Source organism: Aspergillus lucknowensis, assembly GCF_044049455.1.
Source record: "Aspergillus lucknowensis strain CBS 449.75 chromosome Unknown BJX67scaffold_11, whole genome shotgun sequence".
Classification (NCBI taxonomy): domain Eukaryota; kingdom Fungi; phylum Ascomycota; class Eurotiomycetes; order Eurotiales; family Aspergillaceae; genus Aspergillus; species Aspergillus lucknowensis.
The window spans coordinates 1-23,652 of NW_027263555.1; the positions used below are offsets into that span (position 1 = coordinate 1).

Below are 23,652 nucleotides of genomic sequence, written 5' to 3' on the forward strand. Positions count from 1 at the left end.
GGGGGGGAGAGTACAATCCACCGAACAGATCCCGCCTATCAACCCCAGAGTATTGCTATATCCAACCAGGAAGCTCAGCGGGTTCTTGTACTTGTCGCCGGCGAAGTAGTGCGTCCACCAGTACAGCCCGCCGGCCGTGGGCATCGCAGACGCCAGATCGGCCATCGCGAGGCCGACGAAGAAGATCAGAATGCTCCCCGTGAACCAGCCCTGCAAGTCGAGTCCGTCAGCACGCAAATCGACCGTTCAAATATGGCTGGATCGCATCCAGCGTACCCAAACCATCCCCGCGGGCCCGGCCGGGAGCGAAAACACGAGGGTCGACGCAATCGAGGGCACGAGCCCCATGATGCTGAAGGCGACCGCGAAGATCTGGACCGTCGAGTACCGCCGGCGCAGCTCCTGCTTGTATCCCATTTTCGCTGGCGGCAGTTAGCATTCTTGGGTCTCTTGTTTGGTGGTGGGCAAGGGGCCGCACCGAGTAACTCCTGGTCCTGGGCGTCGCTGGGGGCGTCTGGCCCTGTGTTGGCGTGTGAGGAGTCCATTTCGCGTGCTTCTCTCGAAGATGGAAACAACAGAACGAGAGATCTTGACGAGAGATCTGAAAAAGAAGGGCTGGTCAGAGCTCCTTGCCAAGAAGGGACTCACCGACGAGCTTTGATGATCGACGCGAAGGATCAGCGTGGCTGCAGCGGGACTATGAGGAATGTTACTCCGGAGGCCGATCGCGCTGGCATGATGGGAATCAGGTATTGTATTTCTATTTTACTGAACATGAACTGCGCAGCGGCATTTTATAACTCAAACCTGTTCACCCCCCGTATACTCCCCGTCCCGATTCCCACCAACCACGCCGTTTCTCGCCCCCCGCCCCGACTCATTGTTGACAGTCGTTGCGTCGGAGACCGAGCGCCGATGCATCGACGAGTTCCACGTTTCAGGCCCCATCTTGGCTTCCCACTCGTTGAAGTCCTGGCCGGGGTTGACCGACTCGTACGAGAACAGCCGCAGGAAGTAGTAGTAGCCACACGCGAGCAACGACCCAAGCAGCGGACCGATCCAGTAGATCCAGTGGTAGCCCGGGAAGCTGCGGTTGATCACGTCGGGGCCGAGCGAGCGGGCGGGGTTCAAGCTGCCGCCGGTGTAGTAGTCGCCTGAGTCTGTTAGATTCCCTTTGTATCTAGAGGGGAGAGCGGAGAGCTGACGCACCGATCATTTCGGTCACGAAGAACGCCAATCCAATCGCGACGGGCGCGAGGAAGGTCGCCTTGTGCTTGACCACCGCCAGCATGATGATCACAAAGACCAGCTGCGAGGTCAGGAACATCTCGATGAACAGGCCCTGCGAGATCGAGGCTCCTCCTCCCAGGCGGGTGGCGACGTTGAGACTGCCGGGGAACAGAGCGCTCACGACGCCAGCGGCGGCGATTCCTCCGACGAGTTGCGCCACGAAGACGAGCAGGCCCCGGAGCGCGGGCATGCCGCCAACAAGACAGAGAGCCAGGGTCACCTAAACAATCAGCATCATGTTCCTCCTCCTCGGGTATGTGACTTACCGCCGGATTAAACAATCCCCCAGTCACTCGATAGAAGGCCCAGACATTGACCATCAGCGAGAACCCAAAAGCCAGCGAGGAGTACAGCAATGCCGGTGTATTCGGGGGCGCTCCATCGACGGGCTTGGGCGTATTGGCGACCTGGGTGCCGGCGAAGGAGAAGAACAGGAAGAGGAAAGTGCCCGTGAACTCTCCAGCCAGGGCGATGAAGTTGTTGCGCGTGGTGTCGGCCAGGTGCAACATCGGTAGCTGGGCTCGACTGCGCCGCACCACGGGCGTGTCGTCGTTCTGGGCTTTTCCGCCCCAGGGCGTACGAAGTGGCATCGTGTGATGGATCCGTATTTATCTCGAATTTATCTCGAATTTATGGGGCTGCGTGTCGGGACATCTCTGTCGACTCGACTCGCACTATATATCGCCCCAGAAAATGACTCCATCATGGTCGTCAACGTCATGACCGGTGTCGAGGCTCTTGATCCGGCGGGAGATGTAACCCGGGTGTGAGTCTAAGACTCAGTCGGATGAGATCCAGACAACGAGGCCGCACAGGCTCAACCCACCTGCCCCTCACGTCTCCCCGTCATTCCAGGGTTCTCTATCTCGACCCTGGGCCTCAAGAGGATCCCTCCGCAGTGCCATTCGCCGACTCGTCGTCCTGATAAGCTCCAGCCAGTTGCAGCCCCAGAATGCTAATCAACGCTCTCGCGTCATCAGCTCCCCCGCCTTGTGTTCATCTCCCGTTCGAGGTGAATGCGATACCGGGAGAGTTGCTGAGATGATCGCTCTCTGGCCACTCGGGAGGCGATGTGCTTCCAGGCACACCTCCGCGGAGAAACAGCTCGCTGCCCTGTGCACCACGCCATTCTCTTCCGAGGAGAAACCGAGAAAATTTTGTATACAACCCGACGGTATAATTATCGCCGTCCTCATGATTCATGACCCAATTCTCTTCCCCTCCCGAACCACACTTTGCTAAACTCAATTCCTCACTACCGGCAGCTCAACCATGTCGCTCTCGCCCGAGCAGGTCCAGCTCATCAAGGCCACCGTGCCTGTCCTCCAGGAACACGGCTTGGCCATTACGAAGCTCTTCTACGAGAACCTGCTGACGGCTCATCCTGAGCTGAAGGTCGTCTTCAATGTCTCCAACAAGGTCCATGGTCACCAGCCGATGGCCCTTGCTGGCGCCCTCTTCGCCTACGCCAGCTACATCGACGACCTCGGCGTCCTCTCTCCGGCCGTCGCGCGCATCTGCCACAAACATGCCTCACTCTCCATCCAGCCAGAGCAGTATGAGATTGTCGGCAAGTTCCTTCTCGAGGCCATGGGCAGCGTTCTGGGCGACGCTCTCACGCCACCTCTTCTCGACGCATGGGGCACCGCTTACTGGCAGCTTGCCAAGCTGATGATTGGCGTGGAAGCCGAGCTCTACAAGGCCGCGGACGGCTGGACGAACTTCCGCGACTTCCGCATTGCCCGCAAGGAGCCCGAATCGGACGTGATCACCTCCTTCTACCTGGAGCCCGTCGACGGCCAGCCCCTGCCGCCCTTCATTCCCGGACAATACGTCTCCATCCAGGTCGAAGTGCCAGAGCTCGAACACGCCCAATGCCGCCAGTACTCTCTCAGTGACCAGCCGAAACCCAACTACTACCGCATCAGTGTCCGCAAGGACACCGGCCTCGACGCCTCCGATCCCTCAGCGTCCGCACACCCAGGCTACGTGTCGAACATCCTGCACCAAAAGGTCAACGTCGGCGACGTCGTCAAGCTCTCCCACCCGTATGGCGACTTCCGCCTCGAGAACGCGAATGCTGAGCACCCGCTCGTCCTCATCTCAGCTGGTGTCGGCCTGACTCCACTCACGTCCATGGTGAACTCCTTGACCGCCAACCCGCGGCCCATCCACTTCATCCACGGCGCACACACATCTGCCTCTCGCGCGTTCCAGGCACCCCTGAAGTCCCTCACCGACTCTATCCCGACCTTCCGAACCACTTACTTCCTCACCGAGCCCAGCGAGCAGGACAAGCAGGGCGAGACCTACACGCACGCGGGGCGCGTCGACATCGCCAAGCTCGACGAGAACAAGGATCTCTTCCTCGACAACAAGGAGACGGAATATTTCGTCTGCGGGCCGACTTCCTTCATGGTCGAGACGAAGAAGGCCCTCGCCGCGAAGGGCGTGGGCGAAGCGCGTGTGCACATGGAGCTCTTCGGGACGGGCGGCGTGCCGGCGGGATGAACGAATTTGGGCGTTGTTGATGAATCATGAGTTTGTTTGAGCGAATGATATCCTGGCCTCTTGCTGCATTTTACGGATCATCCCGACTCTTTTATGTAATTCGAATGGAGTGGCGTTCTTGGCAATGAATCAATCTCTTCTCTTTGCATTTTGGGAGTTGTCGAAGGCAAGACGGGTGGATGAGAAATTTCCGGCTGGTGATTGGTTGGTATTTTTAGCACCTGGGTCAGCTCCGGAACTGGAGCAAAGTAGAGCCTAATATGCATCTGCATAATTACTCAGCTGCATAGTTATCCTGTGATCGCTCTGTGTCCTCTGTCAACAACCTCTCGTAGCCATTGCTGTCCACAGTAATACCCACGACCACAGTCAACCCCCACCTCTCGTTCCAACACATGGGCTTCTCAGGTTCATTCCAGCTCTTGCTGGCATTCGAAGGTGAATTGCATCTCATGCGTGCCGCAGACACGCCAGTACGAAAATACGACGAACCCTGGGAGGAGCGCAAGGCTGACCATTCTCAGACAGGCCGCATTCTTCGTTGGCGCTGCTCGTCAGCCCAACCACGATCCCGTCCAATGCTTGACCATCCTAAATATAGCGAAGCGATGTGACTTCAGAAGAAGATGTTCAGAGCGAAGAGCTTCTCGGCTCGCACCTGCGCAGGAACACGAGCGGGACAAGTCCCGGATTGGCCCGCCCTTTCAACCCCGAGCTTTGGCGATGTCGATCTTCGTATCGGAATTGCGCCCTGAATTTCCTCTCCCTGGACGAGAATGGATGCAAAACGCGACCCCTGCACACTCTGAGGATATAATGTGCGCTTCGCCCGCCGATCTTGATGGAGAATCAGACAAAAGCATCGCGTGATCACATTCCGCTTCCATTATGAAGCTCTCCCTCTCCCACTTGGCCGTCCTGCCCCTCGCATTGGCTGCGAAGACGTGCACCGATAATGGACCCCAGGACCCTGCCCCCTACAAGCTGACCGTCACGGCGGACTCTGAGCCCCTGGCGAAGCTCTCTGAGATCTTCGCCGCCGCCGGCAAGAATGTCTCCATCTCCGATGTTCTCGACTCCGGAAACCGCGACATGACCTCCTCGACGCCCTCCATCGGCAACGGCAACCCTGTCGTCCATCTGGCGTGGAACTCTGGCGATGTCGGCACGGAAAAGTGGCTGCCCCAGGGTATCACCAGCTCTGCCGACGGCGATGCATCGGGCAAGTGGGAGGGCCGCGAGTCGTGGATCGTCAGCTGGCACCAGGACGACGACAGCAACGCCCGTGTATCCTTTATTGATCGTGAGACCAACAAGTACCGCCACGTGTACCTCGTCCGCCCTGACGACGACTCCTTTGGCTCTGTCAACGTCCACGCCGGTGGCATCGCCTGGTACGGACCCTACCTGTACATCGTCGACACCGGAGTCGGCATCCGTGTGTTCGACCTCACCAACATCTGGGAGGTTGAGATTGGAGACGGCCTCGGCAAGCAGTCCGATGGCACCTACGTCGCCGAGAACTACCGCTACGTCCTTCCCCAGCTCCAGTACGTCCCTAGAGACCACACCCAAAATCTTCACAAGGTACTAACAAAAGCAGCTACTACCGCTTCAGCTCCACCGACGGATCCAGCTTCCGCCACAGCTACATCTCGCTCGACCGCAGCGACGACCCGCCCACCCTAATGGTCGGCGAGTACCAAACCGAAGACAGCACCGTGGACATCCGCTTCGTCAAGTACCCGCTGAACCCGGAGACCAGCCGCCTCGCAACAGACGACGAGGGCGTCGTCGGCGCGTCAGAGGCCTACTGCTCTAACTTCCTCCGTGTGCAGGGCGCGTTCGCCCTCGACGGCAAGATTATCATCTCGCGCAGCAACGGCGGCAGCACGGGCGGCGACATGTTCAACTGGACTCCCGGGTCTGCGGCTACTTCGCACATTGGGTGGTTCCCGCCTGGCAATGAGGATCTGAGCTACAACCCTGTGCGCAAGGAGTGGTATACTGTGACTGAGCACCCAGGCACTCGTTATATTGTTGGGTACGACAGCTTCTAAGTGCTGGCCATGGTCTCTCGTCTAGCTGTAGCATTGTTTCTTTCTTGTACATAGCATGTATAGCCACTGCATAACAAGCATAGTAGCGCGGGTATAATTATAACCGCTTCAGGCCGATATCTCTCCAAGGAATCGTTGGCTAGCGTTGAAGAATGACTCGTCTCAGGTGACGATGTGAGGCGGAGGGCATGATCCCGCCGTCAGACCACACTCGGAGACCTCCGCTGTTTTGCACCTTCCGTGCTTTCTTTGACAAGGGTCCTTGTTTGACGGCGCATTCTTCACTTCAACACGCCGAATTGGCCCGAGTGGAGCGGGATAATCATCCCGACGGCAGCCGTTAGCGCGGCTGCAGTCGTCAACAGACTCTGCAGGAAAGCTACTTGCACGTTTGAGAGTCAAGAAAATAAATGCATCAGCAAGAAAGCCTTGTTTCGGCCCCGAGCTTCGGCCGCCAACGCCCGTTCGAGACCGTTGCACGAGTCTAGGATCCTTCCGCACTCCACAGCTGTCATCCACCTGTCACCCCCCTGTCATGCCCGGGGATCCGAAGTTTCCCTACCTTCAACAGATCGGACCCGGCCGAGATGGGCGTGGCCAGCTCTGGAAGGACAGCTTCCGGTAAGGTGACTTCGGATCTGGTGCACCGAGCGAGTCATCGTGTAGCGATTGTCATCTTCTCGGTTTTGCTGGCGTGTGAGCGAACCTTTGGAAGGGAAGGGTTAAGGTTTATCCTGGTCTCCAGTTGTTTTGGGCGTTGATTCGCGACGTCGTTTGGCACGGATATAAATCTGCCCTAGACTTATTCTGTGGCTGTCCTAAGCTTACCATCATCACCGTCGTATTCGATAGGATTGAATCTACGATGGCATACAATCCCAATCCCCTGTCGGCCGATTGGTTCTACGACGACACCATCGACCTCTTTTCGATGAACGCTGTGATGCCGGAGTCCTTCCCCATAGACGTCCCAGAGGACCTGTTCGTCGAGTCGAAGGTCCCGCCGGACTTCTGGGCTGTTCCTACTGATATCAATGGTTTTTCTGTTCCCATTGACGAGTCTCTTTCATCGGTACGTGGTCACTCGATCTTGATCCTGCTTACCTTGGATGAAGTACGATGCTAACCTGCCGTAGGACCAAGAAAGCGACGACCAGCCCTACTCCCCCACGAACGTCATCTCGACCTCCCCAACTTCACTCGATATCGCGTCCCCGATTACATTCCCGTTAGACAGTCACTCGCAACAAACCCCTCCCACACCAGCTTTACCGTCGAGCAAACCCCGAACCCGGACAGGCACCCGCAACGCCGCCAAACGCGCAGCCCACAACATCATCGAGAAGCGCTACCGCACGAACATGAACGCCAAGTTCGCTGCCCTGGAGAAGGCAATGGGCTCTCGGGGTCCTAATTCGGGGAAAGAGACTTCGAAGTCGAAGTTGCCTTCCTCAGGCGGGAAATCGTCGTCGTCGTCGCTGAAGAAATCTGAGATCCTGCGTGATGCTATTGCGTATGTGCGGGAGCTGCAGGAGGCGAATGAGAGGTTGCGGAGGGAGGTTGAGATGCTGAGGGACTTGCGAGGGTATTGTTGACTGACTTTCTTTCGCCGTCTTTGCATCGCTGTGGCGTTTGGCTGTATGATATAATCTCGCCGTCGATTTTCGGGTTCATGGCGAGATCCTCCTCTCTGGCGTTGGTTTCATTATGGGTCGAGGCGTAGGTGCATGGCATGGTATGGTCTCCGCTACTTCCACAAGTAATTTGTACCACGAGCTGGAATGATAACGGTAGTCCTCACTGGAATTGAATAAATGGATTCTAAAAAGTAGTCTTGTACCTAGGATGAATGACTGGGGACTGTAGCCTCAGGTGTGGAGCAACCTATGTGGCGACCGAGGACTCTTAACCGCAAAGAGCACCATCAAGAAATGTGACAAAAGTATTTCTCGAAATCGGATGATCTGCTTAGACCTTGGCTGAACTAAAGTGATCGGCGCCCGTCGTTAACTGCGGTGCCTGAGCTGAGGGGTCTGATGGAACCCTCTTTAAATGAACCAGCCCCCCGCATCTCTCCCTGCGTATTCCACAGATATCAAAGATACCCTTGGAAGAACCCTCACCATGCCGAAATACGTGCGTGATCCCCAACTAGCGACAACTCGTCCTATTCTCTCCTGACACCCCCGCAGACCGCCCTCATCAAATACGACTCCCTTGACGCCTACCGGCAGCACGGCGCCCAGATCGAGATGACGTATCCCCCCCACCCCCCGGCGCTTGAATCGTAATACTGTTCTCGAGCTAATAGAATGACCGAGAGCAGCGCGACAGCCTTCTTCGCGGCCATGGGCGCAACCGAGCAAGCGCCGTTCTTCTCGACGCGGAGTATGCCGCCCACGCATCGGACATCGTACGTCGCTCGAGGTTCTTTCTCGGATGAGGTGGATGAGGTGGATGAGGTGCTGATTGATCTTCTAGGTTTGTTCTACCCGATGGTGTCGTGGTGGAGGAGTGGAAGGCCCCGTTTCCTGAGGGTGTGAGGGTTGAGATTTCGCCGAGTCAGTAGGATGCAGGTGGCTGGTTTCTGTGTGCCTTTGAGGAGTTGATAATACGTGCGGTGGTGATAAGTCTGCTGCATTACACCTTCGATCAATACTAGTTTTGCTAATCTCATGAATACCGTACACAGCAATCATCAATTCCGTAGCTTCCTATCCCCAGGACGAACAGTCCCGTACCCCGCGTCATTGTCGACAGTATAGAGCTGCCCACGCCCATCAAAGTACGACGCCATAACAAACCGCCGTTCCTCCTCGGAGACGAGGGGGAAATGGTCGTATCCCCTGTTCTCTGAGGACAGAGGTTTTCCAATCGGTATGAGTGTTTCCTCGTGTGATGTGGAAGGGGTCCAGGGAGAGGGGTCGTTGAGCGCCCGTTCGCTGGTAATGCGGACCCTGGCGACTCGAGACTCAGGGCAGGAGCCGTCTTGTGTGAGTGTGGTTTCGGATTCCATGTTGAAGGATAAGCTGCGTCTATTGTTATCGCTATAGAGTCTCAAGGTCCGAGTATGAATCGGAATGAAGATGGACAGACTTGGGGTTCTCTGGCAAAATAACCTTCATAGAGTTACGCGAGCAACATTAATTCAATCTGTAAATACCGCTATCACTTTCATTACAATTTAGCTGGATCTGGGACTGTCTTCCTCGCGTCAGCAGCGACTGGGGATGGGCATTGCAAGAGCCCTACTTGACCAGCCACGAAACAAACACGGAGCTCAGGAGAGAAGTTAATTGCACAATCCAGGTCTCTACTTACTCTTTTAACACCGTTGGAAGAGCATCTCCTTGCCGAGGGTGTCTGGACTGCCGCTGTTACATTCGCCCGCCAGGCAGCCGTGCAAGACCTACAACACCCCGTATTCCTCTGCAAACAGAAACCAACTCATTTCCCGGTCCATATTGTCGATTGCGGGGTTTAGCTGAGGTTATTCGGTTGCCTACCCAGTCTGTCCATATTCCGGACTCTTTATCATTGCCTCGTGAACATCCCGGATATCCCCAGCCAGCACTGTCAACCCCAACAAGCAGAGATGGATCCCCCGTCGTCCCTCCAAGAGGAGGCTCAGGAGAAAGATGCGATGGATCACTCGGCCCCCGGCACAAAGACACAGGCATCGCTCGTTGACGTCCCCAGAGCAAAAGAACAGTCCGAGAAAAAGCCGTCTTTTGCAAATTACATCGTGAGTTCTGCTTCCATCAAGCTCCTTGGAACAGCCGGGGCTAAGCAAATAGCAGAGGATTCTCTCGTACGGCGCACGAAACGGAGACGGCATAGCAATGGTGCTCGGGCTTGTATGCGCCATGGGTTCAGGAGTAGTAAGTCGATAGCCCTGCCCGGCATCTGCGATTCGATAGGGAACTGATTGACCGTGTTAGGCTCTTCCGCTCATGAATATCGTGTTTGGGAACCAGGTTGGGACTCTGAATCAGTACTCAACTCCGGGGTCGGCCCTTGATGAAGAACAGGTTCGGCGAACGATTGACCGCAATAGGTAAAAAACCTTTGCTGCCTTAGCATGGGTTCATAACTGACATGCCTGTACCCCGGACAGTTTGTATATTGTCTACCTCTTCATCGGAAAGTTTGTCTTGACATACGTCTCCATGGTACGTGATGACTCGGATCTACGCTTGACCAGAGGACTTAACAACCCCAGGTCACATTCAGGCTCATCAGCCTCAAGGCATCTGCCAACCTGCGACTAGAATACCTCGAGTCGCTCTTCTCCCTGCCCATCAGCAGAATGGACGAAATATCCAGCGGCACGGTGACACAGGCGATAACCTCGCTATCGAACCAAATCCAGCAGAGCGTCTCTGACAGGTTGGTCGCGCTGTTCCAGTCTTTAGCGCTCCTCGTCGCGGCCTACGCCATTGCCTTTCGATATTCCTGGGCTCTGACGCTGGTTGTCAGCTCCGCGATCGTCTTTGTGCTCCTCGGGTTCAGCGTCACGATCCCCTTCTTCATCAAGACCCAGCACCATGTCGAAGAGGCAGACCAGAAGCACGCCTCTATCGCAGCGGATGTACTCGCCTCTATTCGCACCGTGTTCTCCCTCGGCGCAGAAGGGTCCTTAGCGGCGAGGTACGCCGCCTGGGTCCAGGAGGCGAAGCAGCGCGGGGCGAAGATGTCGATCGTCACCGGGATACACCTGGGCCTTCTGTTCTTTGCAATGTACGTCAGCTTTGGTCTGGCGTTCTGGTTCGGCCTGAAGCTCTTTCGTGAGGGCCATATTGAGAATGTTAATACCGTTATAACGTGAGTCTGTCCTTACCCTGTCCCGGCCCCGTTATGGTCCCTTGTAGTTCTCGCAGGTGTCCGTTGATGGCCACACACTCATTCGCACCCCCCAGAGTCTTCTTCTCCGTCCTCTTGGTCGTCACAGTTCTCGGGAACATTGCGTCGCCGCTCATGATCATCAGCCAGGCGATTGGCGCTTCGCATCCATTCTTCGACATCATCGATTCACGACTTCCCCCCGCAACAGGGATGACGGAGCTCAACTCGCCCAAGCCGGTGGATATCACCTTCAACGGCGTGAGCTTCGCCTATCCTACCCGTCCCGAGACGCCGGTTCTGCGCAAATTCCATGCGCGGTTCGCGGAAGGGAAGACGACGGCGCTCGTCGGACCCTCGGGGTCCGGTAAAAGCACGGTCGTTGCCCTTCTCGAGCGCTGGTATAGCCTCAAGGCCAAGGGTAACGATAAGGCCGCAGAGATGATTGAAGGCGAGATCCAAGTAGGCGGGGTCGATATTGAGCGGCTTGACCCTGAATGGTGGAGGTCCCAGATTGGGCTGGTCCAGCAGGAGCCCGTTCTCTTGAACACCACGATCATGGAGAATATTAGTATGGGGCTTATAGGCACGGAGTGGGAGGATTCGGCGGACTCGGTCAAGAAGGAACTGGTCATCAGTGCTAGTAAAGAAGCCTTTGCAGATGATTTCATCCGAAGACTACCCCAGGTACTGGACTAGAATCCCTCTAAATGCATATATGGGAGCGATAAGGTGCTAATCAATGCAAAAGGAGTACTCAACGCCAGTCGGAGAAGGTGGAATAGCCCTAAGTGGCGGGCAACGCCAGCGCATAGCGATTGCTCGCTGCATCGTCCGACGACCACCGATCCTCATTCTCGACGAAGCAACCAGTTCGATAGACGTGCATAGCGAGCGCATGGTGCAGAAGGCACTTGAGCGCGTGCTGAAGAACCGCACTACGATTCTGATTGCTCATCGGCTGTCGACGGTCCGCAAAGCAGACCACATCATCGTCATGAAGGACGGCACGAACCTCGAGGAGGGATCGCATGATGCGTTGATGGCGGCCGGCGGCGTGTACTCTAGCTTGGTTCGTGCCCAGGAGCTGCGAGATATCCCTGCGGAGGAAAAGGAAGCATTGGAGCCCTTGCCGGTTGAAAGGGTAGATATCGCGAATAGTACCCCGACGGAGGCTGGGAAGAACGACGACCAGCCTGCTAGGGCGGATCAGTGCAGGGATGTGGGCAGGCCCAAACCTTTATCTTGGGCTCTCCTTCGAATACTGCAAGAGCAGCGGCAGCATTGGGCTCTGTATATGTTAACCCTTGTTGGCGCACTCGGGGCGTCGTGTAAGTACATCCCATGGCTCATAACATCCGCGCTGACTCCATCAAGCTGCGTTCGCACTGCAGAGCTGGCTCTTTGCTCAACTCGTACAGGTCTTCCAGTACACCGGCCACAGACTCGTCAGCGCTGCCAACTTCTGGGCCCTAATGTTCTTCATCATGGCCCTGGCCATGGCGGGCTTCTACCTTGTCGTCGGGTATTGCTCGAATCGAATCTCACTGGTATGTCCAAGGTGGGGAAAAAAAAAAAAAAAAAGAGACAGTAGTCTAATATGATACAGAACGTCTCGTCCACATATCGCCAGGAGTATTTCCGCACCATGTTGGCCCAACCCATCGCCTGGTTCGACCGCGACGAAAACAGCAGCGGCACCCTCACCTCTCGGCTTTCGACAGACCCCCAGCAGCTGCAGATGCTCTTCGGGGTGAATGGCACGTTTCCGCTGATCTCCATCTTCAGCGTCATCGGCTGCCTTGCGATATCGTTCTCATTCGGCGCAAAGCTGGCTGCGGTGGCCTTTTGCGCGGGCACGCCGTTCATGTTTCTTGGAGCCTTCGCCCGCATCCGGTACGAGATGAAGTTCGAGGCCATCAACGCAGCGGTCTATGCGGAGAGCTCGCAGTTTGCAAGCGAGGCTATCCGTGCGTTTCGCACGATAACCTCGCTGAACATGGAGAAAGCCATTCTGAGACGGTATTCGAGTCTTGTGGACGAACAGAGACGCCGTGCGATGCGCAAGGCTTGGTATGCCACGCTCCTCTTTTCCTTTGCTGACAGCTTTGAGCTTTGTGCGATGGCTCTGACTTTCTGGTATGCTGCTGATATACCCATTCTTCTATGCTGCTCCGCTCACCCAGTCCCAGGTACGGTGGCCATCTGCTGGCCTCTCGTGAATACGACATTGTCGCGTTCCTTGTCGTCTACGTCGCCATCATCCAGGGAAGCCAATCTGCTGGCCAGTTCCTTAGTTTCGGACCGAATATCGCGCAGGCTGCCGCTTCAGGGCAGCGTATCCTGAGCCTTCGTCATACTGCAGGTGCAGCGAGCCCATCCAACACGCTGCCCATGTCCTTAGGTACCCCCAACGCAAGCATCCAGCTGCGAGAGGTCTCCTTCAGCTATTCCTCCCGCGACACACCCATATATCGCGGCATCAGCCTAACGATCGGGAGCGGACAATTCGTCGCCTTCGTGGGCGCATCTGGCTGCGGCAAGTCGACTATCATCTCCCTCCTCGAGCGCTTCTACCGCGTCTCTAGCGGCGAAATCCTCTTCGGAGGCAGGAATATCGACTCAATCGACCTCTCCTCCTATCGCTCCTCCCTCGCCCTGGTCTCCCAAGAGCCCCAGCTCTTCGACGGCACCATCCGCGACAACCTCCTCCTCGGCCAGCCCAACACAAACGCAAACACCGCCCCCGAAGCCGAATTCCAATCTGAATCTGAATCCCAGATGACCCAAGCCTGCCGCGACGCCGAAATCCACGACTTCATCGTCTCCCTCCCCGCCGGGTACAACACGCGCCTCGGCACAAACGCCCAAGCGGCCCTGAGCGGCGGCCAAAAGCAGCGCCTGTGCATCGCGCGCGCCCTCCTGCGGAACCCGCGCCTCCTCCTCCTCGACGAGGCGACCTCGAGCCTGGACTCGCAGTCTGAGAAGCTGGTGCAGGAGGCGATGGAGCGGCTTGCGAGGAGGCGGGGGCGGGATATGACGATTATTGCGGTGGCGCATCGGCTGGCGACGGTTCAGAAGGCGGATCGGATATTTGTCCTGCGGCGGGAGGGATCGGGGGCCGCTACGCAGCTTGTTGAGAGTGGGACGCATGCAGAGCTTATATTGAAGAGGGGGGTGTATTGGGACATGGTATGTTCTTGGATCGTGGGTTGGTAGCATATAAAGCTAACTTGGTTACTTAGTGCCGTGCGCAAGCCCTGGACAGGGCGATTGATTGAATTGGGTCAGGCTCAGGGTTGTCATTAGGAAAAAGATGTTTGTCCTGTGAAAGCTCTTGTCAATGCAGGGGTATAGCACTCGCTGGATGATCCACCACGGCGCTTGATATTAACCAACCAAGCACATTTCCTATGGGCAACATCAACCCTTTTCCCGTATTCAACCGTCAAGAACCTTGTATATATTATCCGCGCCGTCGGGAGTCGTCCCAGAGGTGTGGTCCGCCCGCGCCCCCGAGTCATGATGATCATGCAACCCGCCCTGCCAGAGGATAAACTCCATCAAGCCTGCCCGTAGTTTCAAGCAACTCTACGAACCTCAGCACAGATACTAGTATTCAGCATGGCAGACAGTCGAGAAGCACGGAAGACAGTCCACGGCTCTAGAGCCGCGCCTATGATTTCTCTGACAGGTGTTTCGTCTGTCACTCAACAACATTATGGAGAGCCTTTTCGTGCATGTCGGAATGAGGCTGTTGTACCTCACTTCCAACACAGAATCTCCCCATGCAATACCGCAAACCACCCATCCTCCTCGCCCACCCACTCCCTCCACCCCCTCGCAACCCCCTCGAGCTCCTCCGGACTCGCAAATCCCTCTTTGACAGCCCCCTCCGCAAACCCCGAACTCTCCATCCTCCCAGCCATCGACTCCCCCCAGTAGTCCCTTTCCTCAGGGGAGCTGAAGCACCAAGTGCCCGCACTCCTCTTGATATTCCGCATCTCAAACCCCGCCTCCCGCGCCCAAACATGAATATACCTCCCAGGATGTGGATTCCCGCCTTTGCCCTTTGCCATCCGGCCTGTAAGATCGAGCCAGTCTGATATTCCCCGATTCTCCGGGTACCAGGTCATACTGGCCGACTCACGCACAGCAACAATCCCGCCGCCGCTCTTCACGACGCGCTTCATCTCGCGGAGCGCCTTTACCGGGTCCGCGACATGCTGGAGAACCTGGTGTACATGGACAACGTCGAAACTCTCGTCCTCAAACTCGAGCGCGTGGATGTCGCCGACGCGAAAGTCGACGTTTTTCACTCCCCGTGAGGCGGCGAGGGCCTCGGCGGCTGGGAGCGGATCCGGCACGTACTCAATTCCTGTGACGTGGCCCGATGGGACGTGCGTTGCGAGATCGACTGTTATGCTTCCCGGGCCGCAGCCAATGTCGAGGATGCGCATGGAAGGGGTGAGGTGGGGGAGGAGGTAGGCAGCGGAGTTTGAGGCTGTTCGCCAGCTGTGGGTGCGCAGGACGGAAGGGGCATGGTTTGTTGTGTAGACGGGCATTTTGAACTTGGTTCTTGGTTATCGATGCGAATGGATGGTAGGGGCTGTGAAGAACTTGAAGATGAAGAGAAGCTGGAGATAGTTATATCACGCGGGGAAGCTTCAAGTCGGAACTCCGATGTGGCGTCATCAGCATCCATGGAGATGAGCACAAACACTAAACAACATCATCCCGAATTCGTCCACCATCTTCAGCCATCGCTCGATTCGTCTCCGTCTCGCGATTGACCCCGTCTCCTCTGATTTCCATAATTCTGAGATCTCAAGCATCCCTTCCCCCCACTCGCGCAGGTGATTGTCATACTCCCTTGACCAGGAACCTCGGTCCCTCGCCTCCCACAGCGCTTTACTTTCCGGAACATAGACGCCTCTTAGTTCCTCGGCAACGAAATTAGGAAGCGAGTGTTCGGCGTTGTAGACGCTACTGAACAGGTACATGGCGTGGATGGCTCGTCGCTTGGTAGACGCTACAATCCAGGATTCCCAGGTTGGCTTGGTCTTGGATCTCTCAGCGGCGGATATAAGGCCGTTTCGAGCTGTGAGGTAGGCTAATTCCATGAGTGTTATCATTGTTTTGTCGGTTACTGGGGTTGTGCCGGGAGGTGGAGAGAAGTAAAGCAGAATTGAGTAGACGAGGAATGCTTGGAAAGCAGAAAGGTGGTCGATGTCATATATATTTGAGGACTAATAGCGTCAGCATGTTGACTTCTGAACAAAGCTATGAGTTCACGTACTCCTTCGGTCAATCGGTCCATTTCCTGTTCGATGGTGTTCACGACCATCGTTTCGCTCCCAGGAGCCGCCTGGGTCCACATGCGCATGAGGGTGTAGCAGTTCGCCAGCGCAAGAGGCATCAGTGATCCAGATACCTGGGAGTGATGGATGAAAGGGGAAACATCCCCATCTTTCAACATACGATTAGGGTAGGTTGATAGCACTCGAGAGACATACTGCAACGTGAAGGGATGGTACACTTTTGGAATCTCATCGCTTCCTAACGGGGGTAGAATATACGGCCTGAGCCATCGGTCACGGATACTGTGCGCACTCAGGCTCGGAACGAGGTCGGTATTTGTGAGGTCAAGCTCGTGTTGCCCATTCTGCGCGGGACCGAAATTTTGCTCGTTCCTGAGATTTGGTGCGTCGATTGTAGCTCCCCCGAGATCCCGCGTGATACCGGATGAGGGACGAAGAACGGGATCCAGCATCTCAGGACCAGCGATAGACTGATCTATCCACGAACCATCGACATCCTCGGCCGCATGGTCCCCTTGAGCCCCCAGGCGAGGAGCTGGATTCGGAACTGTGTACTCGCAACTCCGACCAAGCGACTTGCATCGGGTACAAGCAGGACGCGCGAGATCACATCGAACTTTTGACCTTGAGCAATTCCTGCAAGCCTTTTTGCGCGGTGGAGGTCGGCCCTTTTCCTTTCCTGGTGTTGAATATGGTGTTGATCGCATGGTCCTCGGGGGGATGGAGGAGGGAGATCGGAATTCCGATCCTTCCGTTTTGGTCAGTGGACAGGCACGTGACTTCATTGTATAACCATCTTCGGCCTTTGTCGTCGGCCGAAGGACGGAGCAGCGGAGTTGGAGTGCTATTGAGGCGTCAATTACGGCAAAGATTAAGCTGCAGCTATGCCGCCAGATACGGTCCTGGTCGGCCCCCTACGCCGTCGCCTGTAACTACTACTGGAGAACAGCAGCTGCAACAGGAGCAGACTCCTCTCGGCCCATTGACAGCTAAGACTACTGGGGAAGGGGGGTCTGTGCATCATGCGACTTCCGAACTGGTCATTGAGGGCCAGTCAGTACATTGACGTCATATCGGAGTTGACCTTCTTACATCGAGCTTGGAGGAAGCTCTCAAAACGGACAGATGGTATCCTACGGCCCGAACGAGGGTTAGAGGAACCAGCTCCTCGTATCTGCAGGAGACAGGCCCTTCTATATTGACAACCCCGGACCTGAAGACTTTCTTGAAGACGGCTTCTCTCGGAAACTACATTCTCTGTATTTCGAGACCTGTGTGGTGACGTACCGGGTGCTGCACCGTCAAACAGTCGAGAGCTGGCTCGATGCCATGATCAGTCACAAGGCACAAGAATATCCAATTACGCTGTCACTCGGAATGCTAATTGCACAAATGTCCTCATTGTGCTGGCGATTGCAGACATCATTGTTTGAGCTAAGTGAAGAATGCTGCTCCCATCTACTTCAAGATACCCCAGCCGCCCCTCCGAGTCAGTTACAGTATCATCCTTGAGGAACTGCGGCTGGAGGCCCCGACAACAAGCGGCGAGATTGGTTCGCCGCGGCTTCAGGGCTAGAACCGCAAAGAGCTGACGGACCCAATACCATGGCGAGTCCAAGCGAGACATGGCTGCTGACTGAGTTCATACTCCCGGAGCAGCATGCATTTCACGAAGTTTCCAACATGCTAGACGACTGGCAGACGACCGACTGGCCGGGCCTGGCTGGATTCATCGGCGACTTTCACCCACTGCAAAGGCTGAATAAATGTCAGCTAACATATTTGCAGGCTTTCTACCCCATGTTTGACACATTTGATGTGCAACATTGAAAGGTATAATCCCCAGGATCCTGTGACTTGAGGGGCCATCATCCAATCCAACCCTGACGTTTCCTCGCCACTCGACAACCGCTGCAAAAAGTAAAGTTCGTAAAACCACACCCAGCAAAAAGTATCACCCGAGCCACCATCCCGCCCATGGACCGTTTTGAGGTTTACTTGCCCTTATATCTCGCCGAGGACAGGAACCATGGGCCGCTGCAGTCGGTGTTGCCGAGATTAATTTTCAGCCAACCCTGGTCGAAACAAGTCCTTTGCGTTAGGCGCCCGACATGTGCTGGAAAGGCTCGCTATAACAACAGTATCATTGGGCGCGACCACCACTGCGGCTGGGTCGGAGGACACATTGATGATCCAGGTACTCTTCCAGATGTTTTACCTTCACATGAACAGCATTCGAACGTCCTTTAGTAGGCTTCATGGAGGCGTGGGTATATCAGACAGGTTATGATCGGAATACCTCTGATTGCGTGAATGGAAAATTCGAGATACGCAGGCTCATTCAATGGCCGACCGTCTCGGCATGCTCACTGCAGGTCTCATTGGCCTCTGTTCCGCGGCCACCGTCTCAGCTGTAGGCTCCAGCCACGGCGCAATGAAGCGGCTGTGTCACAGCGCCCGAAATGCGCTTCAGCTCCCGCTGAGGAGCATATTCCAGTTTCGTTTTGCCAAGGCAGCTGTGTTGTCACACGGCGTGTCATCGAACCTCATCCCAGCGGAATAGATGCCGATCATCTGGCAGACTGACAGCGAGCCTTGTCGTGGGGAGGGAGGGACATGAGCCTAATTATAGCGTCTGCATTCCAAAGCTTAAACAAGACACCATTGGCGGCTCGAGCCAGATCACAATGTCGATCGAAGGCCCAACAAGGAGGCTCGTATCCGCAACCCTGGGATCACGGCAGTGCACCAGCTGTCGAGCCAATCTTATCCGATGGAACGTGACTGCCTTGGATCTTCGGGTCGGGCAATCAACTCCAGAGCTTGTTCCTTTCTCAGTGCTGGCTCGGGCGAGGGATCGACTCATTGCTGGTTGCCTCGGTGGGTTCATGGATTCTGCATCTCCTAAGCTGGATGTGGTAATTGCTCGGGCCAAGGTCAAAGCCTCATCAGGTGTGATCATTTTGATTCAGACCGCTGATTGATGACCAGAAAGAAGGGTTTGGGAAGTCTTGTGCGACCCCAGACCGACGAGTGTGCCACGGCCCCAGGGCGTTTCTCTCCCTTGCAATTGGTCTTTCGCTGCATTCCAAGTCTCGAGACGCTGACCACGTTGCGCCAGGTTCCAGAATCCTCCGAAGTTTCAACGTGCTTCCGTGACAGGAGTCTCACCTCCGATCGTGCAGATGCCTTCCCCCAACCAGCCTTGGCTAAATTCTAACCCTATATTGCTCGAGACCCAATGGAACCACCGAATTCCAGAGACAGAAAGAGAAGATCTGCACGCCCGTTTGCTTGCGACAACCGATCGCAATGGCTGAGACAGACTCCCTTGCTGATTCGACAAGACTCAGCCCAAGACACTTGGTCAGCCCTGATGCGAGTGCAGCTGTGTGATCAAATCTCGGCCCCTCCCTTTCCCACCACGTTTCCCACTCATCGGAGATTCTTCCTTTCTCGATTTTCTCGTCGCACGAACACACCGGAAGCAGCTCGCATGGTGGGACTTACGTGAGTCGAGGCACGTGTTGCGAATTGCGGCTGATGGCCACATGTATTTGGCATTCCAGGAAAACGAAGAATGGTAAGAAAAGCATGCCGCTAGCAGCCACTAAACAAACCTCCCCAGAGCCATCCACGCTCTCATTGGGGGAAACGAAGAATGCGAGAACGAATGTCTCCACTCATACCAGAAAGCTCGTGTCAGTCTGTCCCAATCCCAGACATTCGTTCTCATCTCAGCCTGTGAGTTATTCTTGTCACGTCCGGGCCCCGCCGGCGGCATGGTGGGAAGGATGCACGCCGTGCATGATGTTATTGATCCTGTCCTGATGGGGGCGCAGCCGGGCCAGGGCCGTGGATGGGTCTCCTGTTGAGTTTAAAGGCGATGACATCCCGCGAATTTTGCTGGTCTGGACGTAGCCAGATGATTGATACACTCGTCTTGAACCCTTGTATAACAAAATGGGTGAAGTTCGTCGGCGCTGGACTGCATCAGAGGACGCCCTCCTCTGGGAACTCTACCAGATCCAGGAGAAAGGCACACTCTTTCTCAAGCCCGTGGACGGATAGATAATGCTAACTATCGCCAGCTCCCACAGGGAAAAGCCAGAAGGTCAACTGGAATGAAATTGCTCGTCTGATTCCCGGACGGAGTAACAAGGACTGTCGAAAGCGATACTATAACCGTTTCACTGGGGGACTACGGAAGGTATGTTGCCATCTCCCTAGATATCTCAGACAGGGCTGACTGCAACAGGGCTCCTGGACCCAGGATGAAGATGAACGGCTATTCCAACTCGTTGAGCGATATCAGTACCGATGGGCTGCAATAGCCCAGAAGATGGAGACCCGTAATGCGGATCGTAAGCAGTCCTCCTACCCCTACCTGTTTGTCCTACGGGAGTGCTGACCTGTATAGAATGCTCGAAACGCTGGCACCACTGCCTCAACCCAGAGCTGGAGCGGAGTCCGTGGACAAACGAAGACGTACGTCAAGGAAGGTCAACGAAAGTGAATACAACTGACAGAACCAGAGCACACTCCTCCTCTCGGCAGTCGCAATCCACGGCAGTAGCTGGAAGGATATCCAAAGATGCCACTTCCCGACCCGGTCAGCAAACAATATCAAAAACCAGTGAGCCATGCCAGATACCTTGATCGGTCTGGGAAACTAACATAGCCAATCCGTTATAGATACACGGTCCTCACCCGGAAAGGCATGAATCGTATACCCCTACGGCCCTGTTGCGATGCCCCGTCCACGAAACTGTCCTCGAAACGCCCTCCTTCATTCACACCATCGCTCGTTAGTTCCCATGCGGCAACCCAAGATCGGTACACCTATAACCCTCTCTTCCCTCCGCCTCAGTTCTCCGTAAATGACTACTTGCCCGGGACGCCCGATACCTCTGCATCGTTGAACGGTTTGGACTTTCATACCTCCATGCCGCTAAACCACGATCCAAACGCATTCAACTTCGACTACCAAACCGCTGTATATATGAATGGAGCTGTCAATCACGATGCTATGGCTGTTGGGCCCATAGGGACGGAATACGGGATCGATACTCTTGCATTGCTTGATGGATTCCTCGGGCAGAGCGGATAGGCACCGCGATATCTCCAACGGATGTACTCTGGAGCTGTGACTCGGTCACGAATGCACGAATGTAATGAATAAGATGGCCAATGGCTGGAATACGCGCAGTGGACTTGAATAGGCACTGTGAACGGCGGTCTTGGGCATGGCGTGTGGGGATTCGGGCTCTGGAACGGCGTTCTGGCTTCCTGAAATTTATTCCTTTCAATGCACACAAGATCTACAAGCAAAGACAACAGATCCCTCGCTACGAATGCATATTTCTATGCAGTCTACTACGAATGTAGGATAAACACCATTACACGGACGCACTGCAGCCCCTTCTTCAAGGAAACCATAGCTCAACACCCGCATGCTGACATCCACCCGATTTGATTTTGGTACTAAGAGGCATACAGCATTCGACACTCTAGCATGATTTTTTCATGCAGAACAAGTCGTCGCTGGGGTGTAGTACCCTTCTCGGAGGAGAAGAGAGGAGAGCGGAGGTTTACGATCAGGCTCCAGCTCGACGCGATCGGGATTCTCGATCCGACCATGCGGCATTAAGCATGGCAGGGTAGGTGGAAGAGTTGAAATTCGAATTCGCGAGTGAGTTTCCGAAATCACTGAGCTGTAGTCCTCTGCATTGCATCGTGTCGCGTATTGGAGCGTGTGTCGTGAGTTGAAAGGAGGAAAGAAATTGCGTGGCACCGGGCGGTGGGATTTATATTCCCGGCTGGGTGGGCGGTCTAGCTGGATTCGGCTAGGCTGGTTTAGCCGAGAGCGGCCTGAGGCAGCAAGCCTTACAACAAGTCCATGCATTGTGTTTGCGCGCAGTATGGTTTTTGAGCGGGATTATCTAGCGAGAAGTCTGCTAGTGGCAGATGGTATATTCAGTATTGAGTTTTTCTGGAATGCTCTCTATGTTGAGGATTGTAACCACAACCTTTGTTTCTCTTGTTCCTTTCGCTCCTGAAAGCCCTATAGCGTGCTACATGCATTCAAAGTGTACACGGCTTTGAGAACATGAACAAACTTCTTGGTATCAAGATACATGATCGAGGCTTCCCTTTTGCATTGATCTTTGTCTCGCTGTATTGATCTCCTCCCTTTGTAAACGGGAGATGCCATTGTCACCCATCCAAAGAGACAATAGAACCGTGTGATAGTGCCCTTTGGCAGAGCAATAAAGACAGCAACAATGCATATGCCCCCTTTGACACTGAGCACGCATCCCAAGTATAAAACAGACCCTCTCCCATCCATTTTCAGCAGACACAACACCAACAGAACCACTAACTTAACATCACCACAATCAAATCAAAATGACGTCCTACGTCCTCACCGGCGCCTTCACGCCCGAATGGAACCTCACCGAGGAAACATCCCGACAAATCTGCACAGACTTCGCCACCTTCCTCCGCGGCAGAGGCTACAGGGCCTACGAGGTGTGGGCCGGATTCCGCCCCGCGAACAAGACGTGGCGGTTCCTGGTCGCCCTCCTGGGTCCTGTGGCTGAGATGCCTGATCCGACGGTTCTTAACGATGTCCAGGACCTGTTTAATGCGTATGTTGTCCCTGAGACGAGTCAGGCGCGGTGGGTTGAGAAGTTCTGTGATCCGTATTGCTGGGATGTTCCTGGGTGGGTGGAGTGGGGGATATCGGAGGGTTATGCAGGTGGGATGGAGTGTTTGACGATGTTGTCGTGTGATAGGTGTCTTGGGGAGGTTTACTAGAAGGTGTTTGGGTTGTGGAATTACGTATGGGGGAGTACAGTTGATGTGATTTGTTATAGAAAGGTGTGAATACCATGAGTTGTTGGTTGAACATCTGGTCCTATATAGTCGTTTCCCTTCTATCATTACGCGCCGAATCTATTGTAAGTATCGGAGTAAATTTGCAACCCTTTCCTCCAAAGTTCTTGGATCAGTCTCCACGAGAACTGCATGCAGTTCTATAGAACTCCCAGCCTGCTACACTGTCCCTCAATACAGAAGCGCCTTCTTCATACTGGTGTTAGTATAACTTTGGGGCTCCGCATTTCTGATATGTAGCTCTCATACAATGATTCAGATAGTATTCTCTTGCTAGGAATGTTCCTGCCATAGTTGATTGCTCAATGTGATGTGCTCCCATACATTTGTCAACTCCCCCGAACATTTCCAAGTTTATATATATATATATATATATATACAATATTCTTTACTTCTTAACCTGAGTTCTCACAAAGTCTAGCGCCCTACTCAGTACAAAGTGACTGAGGGATAGGATCATGCTCTGGAGCTCTAGAGAAACCAGAAAACCAATGCACATGTTACATTCAACGATCGAAATTACTGCGGATATAGTAGCACAAATTCAGTAATCACAAACCCGTCCCCCCAACAGCCACAGAGATCCGCTTACTATCTCTCTAAGCTCCCCGGGACGAAACGACCAAGCCATTAGCCTCCTCAAAATATCGCTAAACGTTGCATCCGTTCTCCCCTGCGGGGCGCAACCACGCAAGCACCGTCTGCTCGGAACCCTCATCCGCCACGCTAGA

The 23,652-nt window shown here is 54.9% G+C and overlaps 13 protein-coding genes across 13 annotated transcripts; 8 read left to right on the forward strand and 5 right to left on the reverse strand.

Annotated features, from left to right (window-relative positions):
- Nucleotides 1–26: 26 nt before the first annotated feature.
- On the reverse strand, nt 27–545 carry BJX67DRAFT_379416 (uncharacterized protein; the record flags this gene model as incomplete). The annotated part of the gene is made up of 3 exons (XM_071032563.1): nt 27–210; nt 277–422; nt 479–545. Coding segments are annotated over 3 exons (397 nt in total), but the record flags the coding sequence as incomplete, so codon positions are not given.
- Nucleotides 546–801: 256 nt separating this feature from the next.
- On the reverse strand, nt 802–1,880 carry BJX67DRAFT_379417 (aquaporin; the record flags this gene model as incomplete). Its single annotated transcript, XM_071032564.1, has 3 exons — nt 802–1,154; nt 1,210–1,510; nt 1,557–1,880. The coding sequence occupies 3 exons, from the start codon at nt 1,878–1,880 to the stop codon at nt 802–804; spliced, it is 978 nt and encodes a 325-aa protein (XP_070887900.1).
- Nucleotides 1,881–2,562: 682 nt separating this feature from the next.
- Nucleotides 2,563–3,801, forward strand: fhpA (flavohemoprotein; the record flags this gene model as incomplete). The annotated part of the gene is made up of 1 exon (XM_071031000.1): nt 2,563–3,801. One exon carries the CDS (start codon nt 2,563–2,565, stop codon nt 3,799–3,801), a length of 1,239 nt encoding a protein of 412 aa, XP_070887901.1.
- Nucleotides 3,802–4,147: 346 nt separating this feature from the next.
- Nucleotides 4,148–5,955, forward strand: BJX67DRAFT_29597 (uncharacterized protein). Its single transcript, XM_071026881.1, has 3 exons — nt 4,148–4,239; nt 4,326–5,351; nt 5,405–5,955. Exons 2-3 carry the CDS (start codon nt 4,690–4,692, stop codon nt 5,859–5,861), a joined length of 1,119 nt encoding a protein of 372 aa, XP_070887902.1. The 5' UTR covers nt 4,148–4,239; nt 4,326–4,689; the 3' UTR covers nt 5,862–5,955.
- Nucleotides 5,956–6,466: 511 nt separating this feature from the next.
- On the forward strand, nt 6,467–7,685 carry BJX67DRAFT_29457 (uncharacterized protein). Its single transcript, XM_071026860.1, has 2 exons — nt 6,467–6,933; nt 6,998–7,685. The coding sequence occupies exons 1-2, from the start codon at nt 6,727–6,729 to the stop codon at nt 7,454–7,456; spliced, it is 666 nt and encodes a 221-aa protein (XP_070887903.1). The 5' UTR covers nt 6,467–6,726; the 3' UTR covers nt 7,457–7,685.
- Nucleotides 7,686–7,985: 300 nt separating this feature from the next.
- On the forward strand, nt 7,986–8,430 carry BJX67DRAFT_379421 (uncharacterized protein; the record flags this gene model as incomplete). Its single annotated transcript, XM_071032565.1, has 4 exons — nt 7,986–7,997; nt 8,054–8,118; nt 8,188–8,274; nt 8,343–8,430. 4 exons carry the CDS (start codon nt 7,986–7,988, stop codon nt 8,428–8,430), a joined length of 252 nt encoding a protein of 83 aa, XP_070887904.1.
- A 129-nt stretch (nt 8,431–8,559) lies between these two features.
- Nucleotides 8,560–8,877, reverse strand: BJX67DRAFT_379422 (uncharacterized protein; the record flags this gene model as incomplete). The annotated part of the gene is made up of 1 exon (XM_071032566.1): nt 8,560–8,877. One exon carries the CDS (start codon nt 8,875–8,877, stop codon nt 8,560–8,562), a length of 318 nt encoding a protein of 105 aa, XP_070887905.1.
- Nucleotides 8,878–9,456: 579 nt separating this feature from the next.
- On the forward strand, nt 9,457–14,352 carry BJX67DRAFT_387059 (ABC transporter ATP-binding protein; the record flags this gene model as incomplete). Its single annotated transcript, XM_071034169.1, has 11 exons — nt 9,457–9,606; nt 9,662–9,742; nt 9,803–9,918; nt 9,979–10,033; nt 10,084–10,685; nt 10,781–11,390; nt 11,455–12,034; nt 12,081–12,253; nt 12,313–12,842; nt 12,896–13,895; nt 13,949–14,352. The coding sequence occupies 11 exons, from the start codon at nt 9,457–9,459 to the stop codon at nt 13,982–13,984; spliced, it is 3,933 nt and encodes a 1,310-aa protein (XP_070887906.1). The 3' UTR covers nt 13,985–14,352.
- Nucleotides 14,189–15,587, reverse strand: BJX67DRAFT_29664 (class I SAM-dependent methyltransferase). Its single transcript, XM_071026892.1, has one exon. The coding sequence runs from the start codon at nt 15,266–15,268 to the stop codon at nt 14,468–14,470; it is 801 nt and encodes a 266-aa protein (XP_070887907.1). The 5' UTR covers nt 15,269–15,587; the 3' UTR covers nt 14,189–14,467.
- Nucleotides 15,295–16,808, reverse strand: BJX67DRAFT_29517 (Zn(II)2Cys6 transcription factor domain-containing protein). Its single transcript, XM_071026866.1, has 2 exons — nt 16,003–16,808; nt 15,295–15,952 (listed from the first exon to the last, which is right to left on the reverse strand). Exons 1-2 carry the CDS (start codon nt 16,729–16,731, stop codon nt 15,398–15,400), a joined length of 1,284 nt encoding a protein of 427 aa, XP_070887908.1. The 5' UTR covers nt 16,732–16,808; the 3' UTR covers nt 15,295–15,397.
- A 28-nt stretch (nt 16,809–16,836) lies between these two features.
- On the forward strand, nt 16,837–17,458 carry BJX67DRAFT_348322 (uncharacterized protein). Its single transcript, XM_071028643.1, has one exon. The coding sequence runs from the start codon at nt 17,047–17,049 to the stop codon at nt 17,224–17,226; it is 180 nt and encodes a 59-aa protein (XP_070887909.1). The 5' UTR covers nt 16,837–17,046; the 3' UTR covers nt 17,227–17,458.
- Nucleotides 17,459–19,782: 2,324 nt separating this feature from the next.
- Nucleotides 19,783–21,233, forward strand: BJX67DRAFT_29715 (Homeodomain-like protein). Its single transcript, XM_071026906.1, has 6 exons — nt 19,783–20,063; nt 20,116–20,234; nt 20,283–20,388; nt 20,445–20,512; nt 20,560–20,660; nt 20,720–21,233. Exons 1-6 carry the CDS (start codon nt 19,988–19,990, stop codon nt 21,132–21,134), a joined length of 885 nt encoding a protein of 294 aa, XP_070887910.1. The 5' UTR covers nt 19,783–19,987; the 3' UTR covers nt 21,135–21,233.
- Nucleotides 21,234–22,432: 1,199 nt separating this feature from the next.
- On the forward strand, nt 22,433–22,843 carry BJX67DRAFT_379427 (uncharacterized protein; the record flags this gene model as incomplete). The annotated part of the gene is made up of 1 exon (XM_071032567.1): nt 22,433–22,843. The coding sequence occupies one exon, from the start codon at nt 22,433–22,435 to the stop codon at nt 22,841–22,843; it is 411 nt and encodes a 136-aa protein (XP_070887911.1).
- Nucleotides 22,844–23,652: the final 809 nt, after the last annotated feature.

Bases quoted from the DNA above. Each gene is read 5' to 3' on its own strand.
- BJX67DRAFT_29597 (XM_071026881.1), top strand. From the start codon at position 4,690: ATGAAGCTCTCCCTCTCCCACTTGGCCGTCCTGCCCCTCGCATTGGCT. The intron at 5,352-5,404 runs GTACGTCCCTAG...TAACAAAAGCAG, and splicing joins TACGTCCTTCCCCAGCTCCA to CTACTACCGCTTCAGCTCCA.
- BJX67DRAFT_29457 (XM_071026860.1), top strand. From the start codon at position 6,727: ATGGCATACAATCCCAATCCCCTGTCGGCCGATTGGTTCTACGACGAC. The intron at 6,934-6,997 runs GTACGTGGTCAC...AACCTGCCGTAG, and splicing joins TTGACGAGTCTCTTTCATCG to GACCAAGAAAGCGACGACCA.
- BJX67DRAFT_29664 (XM_071026892.1), bottom strand. From the start codon at position 15,268: ATGCCCGTCTACACAACAAACCATGCCCCTTCCGTCCTGCGCACCCAC.
- BJX67DRAFT_29517 (XM_071026866.1), bottom strand. From the start codon at position 16,731: ATGCGATCAACACCATATTCAACACCAGGAAAGGAAAAGGGCCGACCT. The intron at 15,953-16,002 runs GTACGTGAACTC...TGACGCTATTAG, and splicing joins TGGACCGATTGACCGAAGGA to TCCTCAAATATATATGACAT.
- BJX67DRAFT_348322 (XM_071028643.1), top strand. From the start codon at position 17,047: ATGCGACTTCCGAACTGGTCATTGAGGGCCAGTCAGTACATTGACGTC.
- BJX67DRAFT_29715 (XM_071026906.1), top strand. From the start codon at position 19,988: ATGGGTGAAGTTCGTCGGCGCTGGACTGCATCAGAGGACGCCCTCCTC. The intron at 20,064-20,115 runs GCACACTCTTTC...AACTATCGCCAG, and splicing joins CTACCAGATCCAGGAGAAAG to CTCCCACAGGGAAAAGCCAG. The intron at 20,389-20,444 runs GTAAGCAGTCCT...TGACCTGTATAG, and splicing joins GGAGACCCGTAATGCGGATC to AATGCTCGAAACGCTGGCAC.